The sequence below is a fragment of the Caretta caretta genome, chromosome 4 (genome assembly GCF_965140235.1).
Source record: "Caretta caretta isolate rCarCar2 chromosome 4, rCarCar1.hap1, whole genome shotgun sequence".
NCBI lineage: Eukaryota > Metazoa > Chordata > Testudines > Cheloniidae > Caretta > Caretta caretta.
The window spans coordinates 54,419,287-54,438,708 of NC_134209.1; the positions used below are offsets into that span (position 1 = coordinate 54,419,287).

At 40.9% G+C, this 19,422-nt stretch overlaps 1 protein-coding gene across 2 annotated transcripts in view; it reads left to right on the forward strand.

The window, feature by feature from the left end:
* The window catches only part of INTU (inturned planar cell polarity protein), a 115,051-nt gene that overhangs the window by 40,855 nt on the left and 54,774 nt on the right, over positions 1–19,422 (forward strand). For both annotated transcript variants that reach the window (XM_048847291.2, XM_048847290.2), the window contains exons 3-4: positions 4,340–4,425; positions 15,021–15,224. In XM_048847291.2, the coding sequence (XP_048703248.1) occupies positions 4,340–4,425; positions 15,021–15,224 (290 nt within the window). The remainder of the gene's footprint in view (positions 1–4,339; positions 4,426–15,020; positions 15,225–19,422) is intronic.

Below are 19,422 nucleotides of genomic sequence, written 5' to 3' on the forward strand. Positions count from 1 at the left end.
AAAAATATGGAATAGTACCAGACCCATGACTGGCCATTCTGGGACCCCACTAGTGGATACACCCTCCCAGTTTGACAGTGAACTATTGATAACTACTCTTTCAGTATGGTCTTTCAGCCAGTTGTGCACCCACTTATAGTAACTTCATTTAGACTGCATTTCTCTAGTTTGCTTATGAGAATGTCGTGTGTCAAAAGTCTTAGTAAAATCAAGCTATATCATGTCTACTTCTTCCCCGCATCCACTAAGCCAGTGATCCTGTCAAAGAAGGAAATTTAATTTGATTTGCCATGATTTAGTCTTGACATATCCATGCCAGCTATTCCTTATAACCCTATTATCCTCTAGGTTAGCAGTTCCCAAACATTTCCCATACATGACCCCAGTTTTAGATATATTGCTTCCTGTGACCCCAGACAACCTTTGAAAAATGGATCCTCTATGCAGCGTGACCTCACATGCACCATATGTGCAAGGTCATGCTGCATGGAGGATGCTATTTTGCTTTACAAAATGGCATCCTCCACACAGCATAACCTTTCACACATGCAGTGAATGTGAAGTCATGCTGTCTGGAGGATGTCATTTTGTAAAATAGCATCCTTCGCACACATGGGATTTCTGCAACCCCATCTGCTAATGGAGAGACTGCCCTTGGGGTTGTGACCTACAGTTTGGGAACCACTGCTCTAGGTGCTTAAAAATTAATTGGTTGTTAATTTGTTCCAGTATCTTTCCAAGTATCAAAGTTAGGCTGACTGGTCTATAATTCCCTGGGTCCTCTTTGTTCCCCTTTTTAAAGATAGGCCCTTCTCCAGTCCTCTGGGATGTAACCCATCCTCCATGAGTTCTTGACGATAATTGTTAATAGTTCTGAGATTGCTTCAACTAGTTCCCTAAGTATTCTAGGATGAATTTCATCAGACCCTGCTGATTTGAATACATTTAACTTGTGTAAATATCCTTTAACTTGTTCTCCTCCATTTCAGCTTGAATTCCTTGCCGCTTGTTGTTAATAATAACTGTGTTGAGTATCTCGTCACCATTAACCTTTTTAGAGAAGTTCGAAGCAAAATAAGTATTAAACGTCTCAGCCTTTGTGATGTCATCAGTTATTAGCTCTCCTTCCATGCTTAGTAAAGGACCTATGCTTTCCTTCATCTTTTTCTTGCTCCTAATTTATTTGAAGAATCTCTTCTCATTGCATTTTATGTCCCATTCTAAGTTTAACTCATTTTGTTAGCCTTTCTGATTTTTTTCTACATGCTTATGCTATTTTTTGGTGCTCCTTCATAACAAATAGTTCATGTTTCCACTTTTTTTAGAATTCCTTTTTGATTTTCAGGTAATTAAAAGCACTCCTGATGGAGCCATATGGGCCTCTTACTAGTCTTCCAATCTTTCCTTCACTTCAGGATAGTTTACAGTTTTGCCTTTAATATTGTCTCTTTGGAAACTGCCAGCTCTCCTGAAATTTTTTCCCTTAGATTTTCTTCCCATGGGACCTTACCTACCAGTTCTCTGGGTCTGTTAAAGTCTGCTTTTTCGAAGTCCATTATCCTTATTTTGCTGCTCTCTCTCTCCTTTCCTTTGAATGACAAAGTCTATCATTTCATGATCACTTTCACCCAACTTGCCTTCCACCTTCATATTTGCCACCAGTTTCTCCCTATTAGACACAATCAAGTCTAAAATAGCTGTCCCCCTTGATACTTCCTCCTCTTTCTGAAACAAAAAAATTGTACCCAATACATTCCAAGAACTTTCTCGAAATTTTGTTGTTTGCTGTATTGCTTTTCTAATATGTATCTGGGTAGTTAAAGTCCCCCATTACTACCAAGTCTTGTGTTTTGGATATTTCGGTTATTTGTTTTAGAAATGCCTCGTCCACCTCTTCTTCCTGATTTAGTGGTCTATAGTAGATACCTACCATGACATTAACCCTATTTTTACCCCTTTTATCTTTATCCAGGGACTCACATCTTCTTCTGGACCTCAGAACAAGTGTATATATTCTTGATGTATAATGCAACACCTCCTCCCTATTTACCCTGCCTGTCCCTCCTGAACAAGCTATATCCTCTGTACCAATATTCCGGTCATGCAACTTATCTCATGAATTCATAATTTAGCTTATGTACTAATACTTCCATTTCTTCCTGTTTATTCCCCATACTCCTTGCAGTTGCATATAGACATTGAGCAGATTCTTCCACTGATTTTCTTGTTGTTGCTTCTATGTCCCTATTGTAAATTTCCATGTCTTCCCCTCACCCCACCTAGCCCTCTGTTATTTGATGCTTACCTGTAGTCTTTTGTCACCTGTCCCCCTTTGAACCTAGTTTAAAGCCTTCCTCACTAGGTTGGCAAGTCAGTGCCCAAAGATGCTCTTCCCCTTCTTAGTCAGGCAGGCATTATCTCTTCCCAACAGTTCTTCTTCCTGGAACAGGATCTCATGGTCGAGGAAGCCAAAGCCCTCCTCTTGACACTATCAGCACAGCCATGCATTCATCTCCAGGAGTTGGATGTCCCTGCCTGGGCCCTTATCCTCAATGGGAGAATAGATGAGAGGACAATTTACATAAGAATGGCCATACTGGGTCAGACCAAAGGTCCATCAAGCCCAGTGTCCTGTCCTCTGACAGTGGCCAATGGCAGGTGCTCCAAAGGGAATGAACAGACAAGTTATCATCAAGTGATCCATGCCCTGTCACTCAATCCCAGCTTCTGGCAAACAGAGGCTAGGGACATCATTCCTGCGCATCCTGACTAATAGCCATTGATGGACCTATCTTCCAAGAATCTATCTAGCTCCCTTTTGAACCCTGTTGTAGTATTGGCCTTCACAACACCCTCTGGCAAAGAGTTCCAGAGGTTGACAGTGCACTGCATGAAAAAATACTTTCTTGTATTTGTTTTAAACCTGCTACCTTTTAATTTCATTTGGGGGCCCCTTGTTCTTGTATTATGAGAAGGAGTAAATAACACTTCCTTATTTACTTTCTCTACACCACTCATGATTTGTGCCCTTGACGCTTGCTCCCAAACCTTTGTAGTCACTGCTGATTTGCTCAGAGCCATACCTGGCGATATCATTAGTGCCCATGTGGATGAGCAGCATGGAATAGTGGTCAGACGGACAAATGAGCCTCTGCAGACTATCTATAATGTCTTGGCTCCAGGCAGACAGCACACACTGGTCCAACTAATTTGGAAAAGTTGTCTAGTGTGAGGGTTTTTGTTATTTCCAGCTTCTTCCTTTTTAAAAAACAAAAACCTTTTTAGGAGCTGAACTTGTAATTCTAATTTATTTTCCATTTACAGAAAGAATCTTCTGAAAGGAGGATGTGGGGAGAGAGTGAAAAGATGTTGTAGCATATATACTAAAGGATAAAAAAAAGAGTCTTTACTAGGAACTTGAGGGTATATTTGGCTGTTCCAGGAGTGGGAATAGGCAAGTCACAAGTGGGAAGAAATAAAGCATGTGGTTAGGTAGGAGGAGTTAGTAGATTAGCGCATGATGGGGAGTGTAGTAAGAAATAAGTGAGGTAGGCAAGACAGCATTATGCAGGGCCTTGAAAAAAGAATGATGAGTTAAACCTTGAGGTGGAATGAGACTAAAAGCAAATGTGGGGACTGAAATGAGGTGGGCATAATATGACTGAAGCAGCAGCAAGAAACATACCTTTAGTTGCAGCATATTGAATAGATTGGAGAGTGGAGAGGCAGCAAACTGGACAGGAGGAGATTGCAGATAATGAGGTGATTGGCTTCAGTTTTGGCAGTAGGTAGTGAAGTGAATTTTGAAGACCTTGTCAAAGCAGCCTCACAATTTGGCAAGAGTCTGGTCTAAGAAGAGGAAGGAGTCCAAGAGTCTGAGGTTGCAGGGTTGCATGACTAAGAGGATAGCAGAGAGGAGTAGTGTACATTTGTTAGTGGAGAGGGAGCTGAAGATGAGCAGAGATGGTTCAGGAAAAAGTTCAGTTTTGGACATGTTTGATTTGAAGAAATTATGGGACATCCATGATGAGACATCAAAAGACATGCAATGATATAAGCCTGGATAAAGAGAAAGAACTTTGAGTGTTGTCTATAAAAAGTGACATCAATATGCAGTAGTAAACCCTAGCTTAGTAGTAAAGGCTTAGAGGATCAGGCTATTAATCTTTGGCTTTTCTTAGGCTTGTGTAAATGATGTATTTAAGAGGAGCCTGCTTATATTTAAGGAAAATCATCTGAGAGTACTGAATGATATTTTAAATTTGAAGAGAACATACTGTTGAATTTTGTATGGTGTTTGCATACACCCTGTATTTATTTGTTTTGTTTTTGTTTCCAGGAGATGCCCTTGTTGCTGTAAATGATGTTGATGTGAACACTGAGAATATAGAAAGGGTTTTGTCTTGCATTCCAGGCCCTATGCAGGTATAGTACTTTTGCAAGAAATGTATACTGTGTTTTTGATATATTTACCACTGTCCATCAATATTAATTTTATTCTCCCTGATGATGACAGGGTCTTAACTCATCATTGGAACACATTAACTTTTAACCATTAATATCACAGAAATAAATATTACCTGTATGCAAAGAAGCAAGTTATAGTTGCTGTGAAAACTGCAACTCTGAACTCTATGATCTGTGTAAATAGAGGATAATATATGAAATGTTGTGGTGTCTTGATCATACTGGTTAGTTGAGATGGGGAAGATTGGGTGTCTGGTCTGTAGATGTTAGGTATGAGACAAAATATCACTGTCTTGCTAACGATAATGGACAAGTAAACTATTGATCAGAAGTGGTGGGTGAATAATGGGGAGTTTGTTTGTAATCCACATTGGGCATATATATGATGAAGAGTGATGAAGAGGATTTTTTAATTATAGGCTGTTTTGGCAAGATGCTCTTTATTGTGGTAATGGGAATCATGTAACTATCTAGATAGATGACTTAAAATAATTTTTGTCAATCTAAATGATGGCCACAAAGTCACATCTGGGGAAAAACAACTTGCCTGTTAACCATAAGACCATTTAGATGGAACGCTGTTGAGATCTCTGTGAAATCAAATTGAGATCTTGGACTCCCAGAAGGCACAAATGACAAATCCAACAACTTTTTGTTTAAAATATATATTAAAGTTATTGCCCCTGATTAAGATGTAGGATGTCATCCTTTCCCCCCCCATACTTGCTCTTCTAGCTGAACAAGGATCCTGGAGTCAAGATAACAAGTTTATAGATTCTGGTACTGGGAAAACAGCAAGTAGACTTTTCGACCTCTGACATACAGCCTCTATGCTGCCTACAACAGAGATCTATAGACATAACAGTTCAATTATATCTATCCCAATCTGGGTCTGTTTTCCTCTGGTAAGCAGAAAAAAGAGTTCATAACTAACAATCTGAAAGCATCTTCCTTTACTCAGTGAAGTTAAGGTTTGAGGAAAATAAAAATTACTATATCTGTAAATAGTATATCTGTAAATAGTTAGACAAGATTGAGGCAGTGAGAGCTCTGGAAAACCTCTCAGACTTTGCTGATATTCCTTTCCTGTACCAATGTTATTTATTATATATATATCTGTTAAATTTCTGTAGTTTGCTTACATACTGTAATGTTACATATGTGGTCTATTATGGTTTATTTCTATTCCCTTATGGCACTTGGTTTTGCTGCTGGAAAATCTCTATACAAACATTTGATTCCATGTGCTCTGTATCTCTATTTTTAAATCAGTGGTTAAGTGAGTGGCTTCATATGGACTTGGGGCCAGTTTCTGGAGTGTGACAGACCAGCACAATCAGGAATGGTAAAAAGGTGGCTTAAAGGTCACATATGCATTTCCATGATCCCAATGCCATCCCCTTTGAATTGAATTAGAGTTTTCCGAGGATTACTTTAATTTATGTTTTCTGCAGATTCCCCCGAAGGGAATGAAATCACAACTAAGGATCAGAATGGTTTAGGGGCACCCCAGCCATGCCCCCTTTCCCCTACTATACCAGCAACAGGGAGAGAAGGTGGCATAAGAGCCCTTACATCAGCTCTATGTCAGCAGGGATTATCTTTTGTACTGGGTAATCTTCCTTGGGCTTCTTATGCCAGTTTTAGGCCTGACTGTGTAGGTGGTGTGGTACAAAGCACAGAGAATCTGGCCTTATGTTTGAGGCTAAGGATATGTCTACACTGCAAAACAAACAAACAAAAAAACATGGCAGTGAGTCTCAGAGCCTAGTGCTACAGACTTGGGCTTGTGGGGCTCACACTGCAACATTAAAAATAGCCATGTAGACTTCTGGCTCAGGCTGGAGCTCAGGCTCTGAAGCCCACTAGGGTTGCCAGGCGTCCGTTTTTTGACTGGAGCGCCTGGTCGAAATGGGACCCTGGTGACTTCGCTCAGCGCTGCTGACTGAGACGCTAAAAGTCTGGTTGGTGGCACAGCAGGGCTAAGGCAGACTCCTTACTTGCCCTGGCTCCACGCAGCTCCCAGAAGCAGCTGGCATATCTGGCTCCTAGACACAGGGGCGGCCACAGGGGCTCTGCACACCCCTGGCCTGAGCACCAGCTCCGCAGCTCCCATTATTTGGGAACCGCAGCCAATGGGAGCTGTGAGGGTGGCACCTATGGGCGTGGGCAGCATGCAGATCCCCCTGGCCGCCCTTCCACCTGGGAGCCGGACATGGCGGCCGCTTCTGGGAGCCGCCTGAGGTGTAAGTGTCCCCCAAAGCCCACATCCCTCACCCCATCCTACACCCCAACACCCTGCCCCACGTCGGAGCCCTCTCCTGCAAACTAACTCCCTCCCGGAGCCTGCACCCTGCACCTCTTCCACACCCCAAACCCCTCATCCGGCCCCACCTCAGAGCCCACACCCCCAGCCGGAGCCCGCACCCCCTCCCACACCCTAACCCCTGCTGCAGCCCGGAGCCCCCTCCTGCACCTCAACCCCCTCATCCCCAGCCTCACCCCACAGCCCGCTCCCACAGCCAGAGCCCTCACCCACTCCCGCACCCCAACCCCCTGCCCCAGCTCAGAGCACCCTTCCGTACCCTGAACCCCTCATTTCTGGCCCACCCAGAGCCTGCACTCCCAGCCAAAGCTATCACCTCCTCCTGCACCCCAACCCCCTGCCCCATCCTGGCAAAAGTGAGTGAGGGTGGGGGAGAGCGAGTGACAGAGGGAGGGGGGAAGGAGTGCGAGGGAGGTGGGGCCTTGGAGAAGGGGCGGAGTAAGGTGGGGCCTCAGGGAAGGGAAGGGGATGGGGCAAGGGTGTTCAGTTTTGTGCGATTAGAAAGTTGGCCTACCCGCCTCCTTAGGCTTCAGAGCCCGAGCACCAGCCTGAGCTGGAACATCTACATGGCTGTTTTTAACACTGTAGCACAAGCCCAAGTCTGTAGACCCAGTCTCTGACACTCACTGCTGTGGGGTTTTTGTTTGTTTTTCGCAAGGTAGATACCTTCAGAGGCTTTTATCCACAGCTAACAAAATTTTGCTGTGGTCTCGCAGTGGTGAAGTGCTATTGTCACAGTGCAGTTTGCATTTCCCTTTTAATGTTGTGCACAGGATGCATTGATCTGTATTTATTTGTTTTTGTAAATCTTTCTAACAACAATATTGCAAGCCTTATTTTTTTCATTTTAAGGTTAATTTTTTAACATTAACATTAGTGTTTATATTCAAATTGTAAACTAGAACTCTTGTCTGACACACTATAGCTAGTTAGGGTTTACAGCAGTGAATAGCACCCCAGTTACATGTGCACACCGTAATTCTCTAATGTGTGATGAACCCATGCATGCTGTTTTGACAAAGATAGCTTTCCCCAAAACAACAAGCAGTATGCATTACTTCTGAGACTGTTGAAATTGACCATGTTTCTAGGAGCCACTGAGCCGATACAAATGTATATACTATTAAAACAATTATTTTATCTTAGAAATTATTAATTTTCATGTTACCATGTTCCAGATAATTAAATATTTCAAGTTACTTTGTTAAATCTACCTCAAAAGGGACATTGTACATATTTATAATGTGAGATGAGAGATGGAAATTAAAAGCTAAACTTTTTTCTCATCACAGAATATGTCCCAGTGTGTGTACACTATTCTTAATGCTGATCAAATAGTTCAAGATTTAATCCAACTCCTACAGATAAACATTTCCTATAAAATAAACTTTTCTAGTGTATTGGGAACCTGACTGTTTTCTTCTAATGCTATATAAAAATAAGTAATAATAGTGAAGATATGTTTACCATTCAGAAGGTGAACAGCAACTAGAATTTTTGATTTCTAGGTCATTACACTCAGATGAACAACACTGCCATTTACAGCAAAGTTGGTGCTAGTGTTTGTGGGTTGTATATCTGCAGTTGCAGTAAGTCTAAGTGCTAGTGTGTCAGTTTAGGAAGGTTTCCAAAATATCTGACACCATGGAGCTTGACTAAACTAGTGAAGTTGTGGTCAAGTATTGGCAGAACTCCACTGTAGAAGAATCCTGTTGCATTCTGCCTTTGACCAAATAGGTAGTTGCTGTAGCGACTATTGTTTACTGAATGTGAAAAGCAGAAAATGTTGCTTAATTAACTGTATCCTTGTTCAATTAGAGCATATATATTGTTGCTCAAACATCCCATATATACTTTTTTATAGTAGTTAATGTTAATGCAGCCTTAACATTCCCATTTGTCGGTTAATCTGTCAAGCAGACAGTGATTGCTTGAAATGTATAACTGTTTCTCATGTTGGCTTTCCAAAACCTTTTATTAAAGTGCAATTATTCCCTAGTAACCGAACCAGCTTAAATCAAGCCAGAAGAGTGATTACCTAAATAGACCGTTGGAGAATTTTAATATATAGTTCTGGTTTTTTGCAATTGAAAACATTCTGTTCATGCCGCGGCAGAAACAGAAGTTTCGTTGCTTGCAAGCTTTAGTAAGAAAGAGTGCTTGTTCCCAAACTGAGTAGTTAGAGTATTATCATTCACTAAGCATTGCAAATGACATTGGATATAAGAAGTTTGCAGCTGAGTTAAGACAAACTGTAATGTTCTAAGTCAGTTAGTTCCATAATAAGTTGCCACTGCTCTTTTGTGAGTATACATAACTTATACATACAAAAAATATACATAACTTTTTGCTATCTGCCTTTTCAGAAAAAAATTCTATAACTTCTCTTAGCCCCAGTGAATGTGAATATAATTTATCTTGCCTGCAAGCAATACTTCTAGGATTGTGCTTATCTTACACAAATATCAATTTTTGGATAGATAACGCCCAGTTTAGCATATTTGTAAAATATACCCACCCAGCACCACAAAAGCCCACCCAGCACCACAAACAGTTACTACATCAGACTGTATTTTTTCAAGGCAAGAACCACATCTACCTGTCTGCTTCCACAACACCTAGCACAATCATGCCCTGATTCTGAAGCGTTTGGGTACTATCACAATGCAAATAATAAAATAGGTAGAGAGATGCAGAAGTAAATAAAAAACTAAACAAAAATATCCTCATTTTAACAAACCAGATTATCATTGAATATCTGAAGGTTTTATAGCAGTCTTTGAACATGATCTAGAGACTACAGAGTATCCCAGCCTCAGAAGGATTTGAGAGAATCCTGAATATTTACATTGTTAGTTCCATACAGGACCTACATTTTAACTTGCTGTAACCAAATCAGCTGCTACTTAATTTGACACAGATCACTGCTAGTGTTGACCCACTTCTGCTTAGCTTTGCTCATAAGAATATTGATGAGTCTGGACCCAAGGTTTCTTTTCTTTTACCACTGTTTAGAAAAGAAAACCAGACCCTATATTAGAACAGGCTTAAGTAAATACAGTGATTTACTTAATTGAGTTCAGCTTGGCTGACTCTGTTTCTTCATGTCCCATGAAATTATTGCAAGACACACAGGCTCTACCATACCCTAGTCATAAGGGTAACAATAAGAAAAAAATCTCTTACTTTCTCCAGGATCTATTTTAACCAAATACTTTGAAAACATTCAGTTAAGTGAATGTAACTGACATTTCTAGAGTGTCTTTCAGCCAAAGATCCCAAAGCACTTGGCAAACTTTACAGAATATATATACAGACTTTGGGCTTCCTTCACCCTGATTTAAGTGGGAGAAGTGAGAAAAAGTATTGTTGTTTTTTAAATGGGTGACCATTAAAATGACCTTTTTTTAAATGGATGATTCCCTGAGCACTGCTGTTGTAGTCCCACATGTTCCAGCTCTGCTTTTGGACTACCTCTATCCTTACAACCCAGAGTTAGGAGCAGCTAAACTTCTAGTCTGCTCCCCATTCCCAGATGACAGGATGATAGGAAAGCTAATGATTGAAGGTAAAGGGGTAATTGTGGATGACAAAAGGTGGTTCAAGACATGGGAAGAAGGCCACTTCCAGCTTGTGTAGTGGAGGGCCAGTTTGAAGTTGTGCTTGTGGAGGTAGGGGTCCACCAGTCATTTCACCGGAGATTGTGTCATGGAGATTATGTCATGTATCACTGGCTGGAGTTTATGTCATGTATCACTGAAAGGTAACCACTTCTCAGGTAAAGGTGGCAGCTTTCCTCCACTCAGGAGAGAGTGAAGAATATTTGAAATGACAGAGAAATCTTAAGTAGACAGAATGTCAGAATTTAGCCATGACCTGAGGCTTACAGCCATGTTCTCACAAAAGAATACAACACACCTGTTGTACACAAGCAGTGAATTTGTCCCTGTAACTGGTATATAGAATTGATGATGCAGAATTTTGGATGCATGGTACTACCTGCTGCTTAGAGTACTGTATATATGAATGATTTCAAAGTAAGAGATTATCACCATATGTAGATATTACATACAAATAAACTATGTGAAAAAAATATTATTTAGGTTGCAAAGTCAAGCGCTCAAAAGTTAGGAAAGGCCATAATGCAGGTTGCCTGTGCAACTTTAATGTGGTCCCCTTGTGCATTTTGATACAGGCTGTAATTGATCACATACCATTTTTCCACAGGACTCTTGCCTCATTCAGTGCACAGGATGAATGGTGCTCACTGAATGAGCTGGATGAATTCATATTTCTTAAGTCTTAGGAATCGTGAGTTCAGTGCTGGAGTAGAGTGGTGCTGCAGTGATTATGAATCCTTCTCTCCCTGCCCCCTTTGCTCCCATTAACCTGCTGTGTCTGGCTTGTGCTCCTATCCCCATTTCTGTATCTCACCCCTCTGCATTTGAGTTAGAGGTCTTCATCCTCCTCCTGCATGCTGCCTGGATACCAGCAGCAGGAGCATTGAGAGCACAAAAAAGATTTCAGAGTAGCAGCCATGTTAGTCTGTATCTGCAAAAAGAAAAGGAGTACTTGTGGCCCCTTAGAGACAAATAAATTTGTTAGTCTCTAAGGTGCCTCAAGTACTCCTTTTCTTTTTTCCAAAAAAGATTGTCTCCCTCAGTTCCGCTGCCCAGCATCACAGCAGCCCCTGGCAGCTGGGTGGAGCAATTATAGGGAAAGTTCTACTCAATGCCTGCATCCTTGGGGTGGTGCATGCTCAGTACAGATGGACTCTTTGGAGAATGTTGCCAGCGTCTAATAAACTTCTACTTTGTGCATACTGTGATTTTCAGAGTCTTATAACTTGGCCAAATTTGGATGGCTTTTCATGAGAAAAGCAAAAGGCATAGTCCCTGCTCCAACAGCATAGAAATTCTAGAGTTTCTCAATGAAATAGTTGTAAGAATTTTTAAAGTGGGCAAAACAACATATTTTTCCCTAACTGCATTCTTGGAAATCACTGAACCATTTTAGTTGAAACTTTCCAAAAATATTCAGTCAGAGGCAGACACCTGGCATGGAAAATTTCAGCCTGAACAGTTAAAGTTTGGCAAGTTATAAGCTACTGAAAACAGGGTTTTATAACAGGGAGGTGTCAGGCAACTTTAACTAGGTGACACTGCCATCTCTGCCCATAATAAAAGCCATCTTTTTGGATATTTGGCATTCTTGGTATTCAGCTTATCCTTTTCTTAATATGATTTTTTCATGACGGCTGTGTCTTCTTTAACCAGAAACTCTACTGGAGCTGGAAAAGGGAATGGCCAAGAGTGTCTTATAGGATTTTCCACTTTCCCATATGGAAGGATGGGAAGATCATGCATGACCACCAACTTTGTGGCATCATTTTGTCCTGTCCCCAGACTCCATGTTGTTTTTGTATTACTTGTAGCATCCAGGAGCCCCAGTCATGAATGAGGGCCCCATTGTGCTAGATGCTGAACAAAAAAATTGTCCATGCCGCAAAGAATGTACATTCTATGTATGATAAGAGATGAGAGGTAGACACAGACAAATGGGGGAGTCCAGAGAAACAATGAGAGCATGATAAACAGTGGTCACAGCACATCAGCTGCATCTCTGTTATCAAGTTTTTTGTAGACCTCACAGCAAAGGGGAGTTTTAAATGGGAGATTTGAAGGAGGACAATGAGGTGGTTTTGTGGATGTTAATGCGGAGCTCACATGTATGAGGGACAGCACTGGAGAAATCACAGTGTTATTTGAAAATATAACAAATGGTTGCTGGAGGGTGGCATCGCTGGCAGAGTGGAGGGGAGAGTCAACATCTCAGTGTTTGAGAGAGGATAGGTAGGGTGGGAGTATCCGTTGGCTAGGAAAATGGCAGAACTGAAAGAGGAGAGAACATATATGTAGTGAAGGTTGTTAGCATGGGCACAGGTTTTCCACAAGATACACTTAGCAGGAGTGAAAGAAGCAGGTGTTAGGGGAGAGCCAGAGCTGTGGGTGACAGTGACAGAACAGAGGGCTAAAGAGACAAAGGTGAAGGATAGTTAAGTGTGGAGAGAATCAACAACCATATCAATGGGAGAAAGGGAAGAGACATAGAAAGCAGAAGAGAAGTCATCACCATTCCTGTACTAGAAGTAACTGAAGGGTCTGTGAGAGGGAGGGGGCAGATGGGTGATGGTCAGATGGTCAGAGAGTGATGGATCAGAGATGAAAGTAGTGCTTGATGAAGATTATTCAAGTGAATGTACATTTGGTGAGTGGGTGAGTTGAACCAAGGCTGAAGGTCAAATGAGGAAGTCAGGGTGAGAAGATGGGTCACTAATGGGTGGGTGGGTGGGTCATCAAAATGGAACTTTGAAGCCACTGAAGATATCAGTGGGATATTGAGAGGAAGAGGGAGAGCCACGAGTTGAAATCAGAGAGAAGGGAAGAGTGATGGGGAGGAGCTGGATGGGTAGGAATTGACAGCAGCATGGAGGGGGAGAAGAAGAAGAGTTGGATGCAGTGCTGCCCAAAAGAGGAGAAAGGGGCAAGGGGAAAGAGGAAGAGGTTGGAAGTGGCAGGAATGGGGAAGAGAAGCTCATCAGGTAGAAAGGGAGTAAGCTGGGATGGGGAGGTGGAGGGTCAGATGTAGAAATGGTTGCAGTACCTGATAGTCTTCTTTTCTGCTCTTTGTTGACAAGCATGAATATTGTATACTGTCCATATAGCTTGCTAGATTTTCTTTTGAATTTTTTTTTTTCCACACACACTACTTGCTTTTGTTCAGGCTTCTTAAGCTTAATTGCTATTGGGGAAGCATAAGCGTTTTTTCTCACATCAGTTACTCTAGTTCACTGGACAGAATCAAGGTTCCAGTAAAGTCAATGACAAAGCTCCCATTGGCTTTAAATGGAGACAGCATTTTAGCATGTAGTATATGGCCTTTGGAACATTTGTCTGATCAGATATTTTGAAGTTAATTTCCAAATGGGCAAACAAGTCTTCATCCAAGAAGGTAAAACATTTTATTTCCCCTTTCTGAAAGGTACAATTTTAGGCTCAGACAAGAAATAAAAATTCCTTTGTTTTCCCTCTCCCATACTTAATGTGCAGTTGTCATTAAAAGTAAGAATTTTATTCATTAATTTCATCATTTTTAAAATAATTAAAATTACTTTCAGAAGCCTACTGTACATAAAGATGCAGATTTAAAAATAAATTTTGAAAAATGAAGAATCCAGTTCCAAACCAAACTTATGCTTGGATTTTATGTTGTTTAAAATTCCAGTGTATATACCCAAAGCTAAAAATTATACTTATTTTTAAAGAAAGTAGTCTAAAATAGTTGTCAACTGTACAATTTTTTGTAAAATGAATTTAATCATTTTGTCTTTTTATAAATGAGTGTCACATGCTCTCGAGAGCAAGTTGGTAGTGCTTTGATTGTTGGAAGAATTGGGACAGCAGGTAACACAACATATGTTTGTGCTTTCTACTGATGGTATATAAAAGACAGTTGTTAACGTCCAATCATAAATCAGCACAGCACTTCTTTTCCTGGTTAATTTTTTTTAAAAATTGATATGGCAAGGAACAATGAAAATGTACTGGCAAGTTAGTTTGTGGTGAAGAATTCAGTGGCCACTGAGTTCTAAAAATTTACTAAAAGGTTGTTGGTGGTTTATGGTCCAACCAAGGTAGGTTACATTGTACTAATGTACCTTTCTAAACTGATGAGTTTAAAATGTTAAGGAAATACTTTTGAAAAAGAACCTTAAGAACATGTAAATGTGTAAATGATGCCATTTTGAAACAAGTTATGTAATAATGTTTCAAAATGGTGGTGCTAGATTGGGTGCTCAAATAAATCCAGAGCAGGAACTGTATTTTTCTGTTTTTAAAACCATAAAAATCAAGTATGAAAACATATCAGGCCACATGCCTAGTTCACACGTTTTATAAAGTGTTTAATAGCTGGCTTTGTCATTGGTAATACATGGTTATATAATGTTGAATGTATAAGTGGCTTTCTTCAAACCACAGGGGTTTTTCAATGCTTATGTCTTTTATATGTGTTTAAAAATTTCTTTTTAGAGAACTCTCTCAACCATAAAAAAGGATAGAGGAGATTACAGCTCTTCTTAAAGCCAAAATATATTTTTATTTATTTGACATTAAACATGACTTTAAGAACAGCACCATTTTTATAATATATTTAATTATTTTAATAGGTGAAACTTACATTTGAAACTTCAGTCTTTGAGAATGAAGGAACATCTCAACAAAGGTATAAACAGGCACAGTCAGCTATGAACAATCTCGTCAAGCTTCTATGGGGAGAAGATAATATGGACCTTCAGCTGGCTATCCAAGGCATGCCTCATATTGTTATGTACCTCACACTAAAATTGGACTCTGAAACATCTAAGGATGAGGTATGTGGTCAACCAAATGAAGCAAAAGACAGGCAAGATTCAATTTAATCAATAGATGTCAGTAAATGTTGATTTCAGATAACACACTCAAATCGATTAAAAAAACCCATCGATAACAGTCAGTGCAGCACCTGCAGGGATGTGGTGTCACCAGCCCTGTAGTAGTGCAGAACGCCCTCTGCAGCTCTGCTGTCATGGGATTGAGTGAGCTGAGCCGTGACAGTGGAGCCACAGAGGGTGCAGCCACAGAGCCAAAGATGCTGGATCCATGTGGGTGCAAGGTGCTGGGAAGGCTGCAGTTCTCGTGTGGCAGAGCAGAAGACCCCTGGCCAGGGCTGCAAGGAGGAGGAGGACAAGCTCTCAGTTGCAGGGGAGGCCACTCCACTTCTGAAAAGGTCTGTCCTGTGCAGGAAATGTACAGTAACAAGGTGGCCTCCCCAGGTGGGGGCTCTTCCTCCTCCTTGTAGACCTGGGTAGGGGTCTCTGCTTTGCTGAGAGAGCCCCTTGCACAGCCGCTGCATACCCACTGTCAGCGCTGCCCTAACCCCTACCCTACCTCATCTTAATTTCCTGCAACTAAAAATTAAAATACTTAAAAAATAAAAAGTTAAAAATACAAATTGATATTAGTCTAAATTGCAAAAAGTTAAAAATTAGATTCTGCTGAGTCTAATTATAATGATGTCAATTGCTGTGACTTTAAATAAAGGTACCTCATGTTTACTAATACTTTTGTAAGTGATTCCCTCTTATGGTCAAAGTGTCTGCAAAATTATTATGTCTATTAGAGAAATCAGGCCTGAAATTCCAGGAAAAAGTTAGGAGTCCATCTTACAATCTTTAATTGCATTTTGAAGCACTGCTGACAGTCCCTCCATAAAGAACATTACCATAGAATAATAGAAATAGGCCCATAGAAATAAAGTGAGAAGGATTATCTTCAGGTTTTAACAATTACCTGCCATATTCTTATCATGCTGCTTTGAACATCACTTTATAAATGTAAAGCACTATACAAGTACAAAGCATCCCAACTCATCAGAATTTTTTTTATGGGAGAAGCTGGTAGCAAACCCTATATTTAAGTTGCCTAGCACTTTCCATTATAAAGGATTAATGGGACCTTTTCTTTGAAAAACATTAACATTTCCATTGTTTGTAGCAGGCCATTGATATTAGGCACAGACAACACCCTCATGCTCCAGAAATGCCCTTTCTTTGTCCTATGAAATTCCATTCAGTTTTTGCTGAAATATTAACTGTTGAGAATTGCTATTTCCTTTCTCTCACTTACGTTTGTCAGGAATATGTTTTCAGAGTGCAAGTATAACTGAAGACACGAACATTCTAAGGTTGGGTTCATTCTGTAAACAAAGCAGCTGCAGCACACACTGCCTGAGGAATGACTGGGAATTATCAGAACTGCTGTAGCAGGTAGGGAGAGATAGTTGAGCTGGGCTGGGCTTCTATCCCTGCCCTGGACCCAACATGACTCCAGGGCTGCTTTAGGAGCATCACATGGGGCAGCAACCAGGCTCCCTACCCTAAATTGCCCCTGGACTCAACACTTGATCCAAGGAGCCTATTTCCCCTCACTCACTCTGGGGCACTATATAGAGCAGGAGCTTTCCAAACTCCCAGGGTAGCAGGTGAGAGAAAGAGCTGGGACGGGCTATGTTCTTTTCCTCTCCTGCTGCTGACTAATCTCTAGTGGTCCATCCCTCTGCTGGGATAACAACTTTCTCCAGTTGCCAACTAATGCAATTTGTCCTGTAGTTTAAGTGGCAGATGTCTTCACTGCAATGATGACGGTTAGGGTTCAAACTCTTCTGATAATGCATTATGGAGTGGAGAGTGTTACAGGTGCACATAAAGGAATTTGTTTTTACCGTTTTTCTTTGTGAGGGAGAGGAAGGTAACTTAAGAAATTACTTTAACCGCTGTTCCTTCCTCCTACATTAAAGAATATTGTTTAGTTTGCAAAATCAAACTCTTGAAAGTTAGGATATGTCAGATTTACAACTACTTAATTCAGCCCCTTGTGTGTATGCCTTATGATACTGTCTCATATTATTTTTTTCTGCAGGACTCCTGCTTCAGTCAGTGTTCAGGATGGACAGACAGGGGGCAGAATTAACGCTACACAGGCAACTATAAATATGGCATTTCCTAACTTTTTAACCCTAGTAATGTTCTTTGAAAACACACACATTCTTACCCTCCCACCCCGCATTGGGATAAAGGCTACATTATAATACTGTAAGCCAGCAGTTCTCAAACTGTGGGTCAGGATTTTAATGGGGTCACCAGGGCCAGCATTAGACTTGTTGGGACCCAGGGCTGGAGCTGAAGCCTGAGCTCCATCCCTACCTGGGGCAATGGGTCTCAGGCTACAGCCCCCTCTCCTCCCACCAGGGGCAGCAGGGCTTGGCCTGTGGCCTCCTTTCTCCCCACCTGGAGCGGCACAGCTCAAGCTCCGATGCACCCTCCCCTCCCTCCCCCCGCCCCAAGGTCATGTCGTAACTTTATTGTCAGAAGGGGGGTCGTGGTGCAATGAAGTTTGAGAGCCCCTGCTGTAAGCTTTGCTTTTCAAGCCTCTATCATATCATTTAGGGGACTACACTTTCACTATCAGAGGTGGCTATGGTACAAAGTAGTTTATACAAATGTCTTTTATAAATCCTCAGGACCACTCTAGTTCACTTTCTTCTGTTTTTTGCAACCTAAGACTTCTCCCATTAATGTACAGAAAATTTCAGAACATTTCTCACTTTGGTATTTTCCCACAATAAGAATGTATAAGGTACTCTCAACTGGCAATGAAATAAAAATAAGAAGCTTAATCAAAGTTCACTTATAACATGTTGCAAATGGTTAATTTTTCTTTTCAAAATCTTATGCTGCAGCTCCTTGTCCCCGTTCATCCAATATGATAAGGCTAGAGACGGTTGTCTTATAAAGAAAGAGGCAGCATTGTCTAGGTGAAAAACATAAACTTAATATTACTAAAATAGTGAAAAATACAAGGATAACCAAGGCTTATCTCGTTTCAGAGCTACTAGTTTCCTCATTAGGAGGTTGTTATATGTGGCACAGTTACAGTCCCTGCACTTGGGTATGTGAGGGCCACTCCCTCGCTACCCCACATGGCACCATTGTCCTATCCCTTCTCCACACTTTTCTGTGATGCAGGACTGGCACAGCGTAAGGAGTAGTACACTACACCTTTGAAAAAGAGGTTGCAGCTGGCCTGCTCCCCCTACATTCCAGGGATAAACTCTTCTCTGAGCAACCCCAGAGGCAGTGCAATCTTAAACAGCCACTAATGCCGTCCTGTGCTTAAATGGCACAGTTGAGTTCATAAAAACACAAACTTTACCAAAAGAACACCATGCCTTTTGGAGAAAATTGTCCTTAATGTTATCCTATTAACAATGAATGAATAAGGATATGCTGTTCCAGACTCCAGAGTTTACAGTAGTTTGGATTAGAATTGAAGAAACTTGTCTATCTGTCTTCTATAAGTGATCCGTTACTGGGCTTTTCATCTCTATCTTGTGGCTGGTTTGGTGTGCAGACCACATCTTAGCCTCATTAGTAAATAATGGCAATTTATACTAGGTTCTCCCAGTTATGAGCCCTGGGCACTCAAAAGCAGAATTAAAGAATCCTAAGCCTCACAGAGCTCTGGCTGTTGTATCATAATGTAAAAGTCATCTCCCTACAAGGAAATTAGTCTTCCATGTAATCACGGATTCAGCTGGCAGGCTGGGTCTCAGTTGGGCTTTTTAGAACAGAGTAAATATTTTATTCCACTGTAACAGATTTCTGTACTTGGACAGTCTTCCAGTGACGTCATGTTTTAAGAGAATAATGTTATTCATGTCTTTTCTAAATGATTGATATCAGTATTGGAAGAATTTGTTTAGTTTCTATGTAAAGCAAGCAATATTGAGCAACTAATGAGACCCCGTTGGCCTTTACAAATACTTACCATGTAAATTTGGCAGTAATAGTTCCTATTTTAATAGCTTTTGAATGAATCTTGCAGGGCTCACAGTCTTCTTGTGTACAGCAAAGCAGAAGACTGTTGTCTCCTTTCACTGCGGTGTAAGAACAACTTAAAACATCCTTTGTCAGTGTCCTGTGTTGGAAGGTTGTGGGAGGTTTTTAGGTGGTCAGCTCTATTTTGACAGGA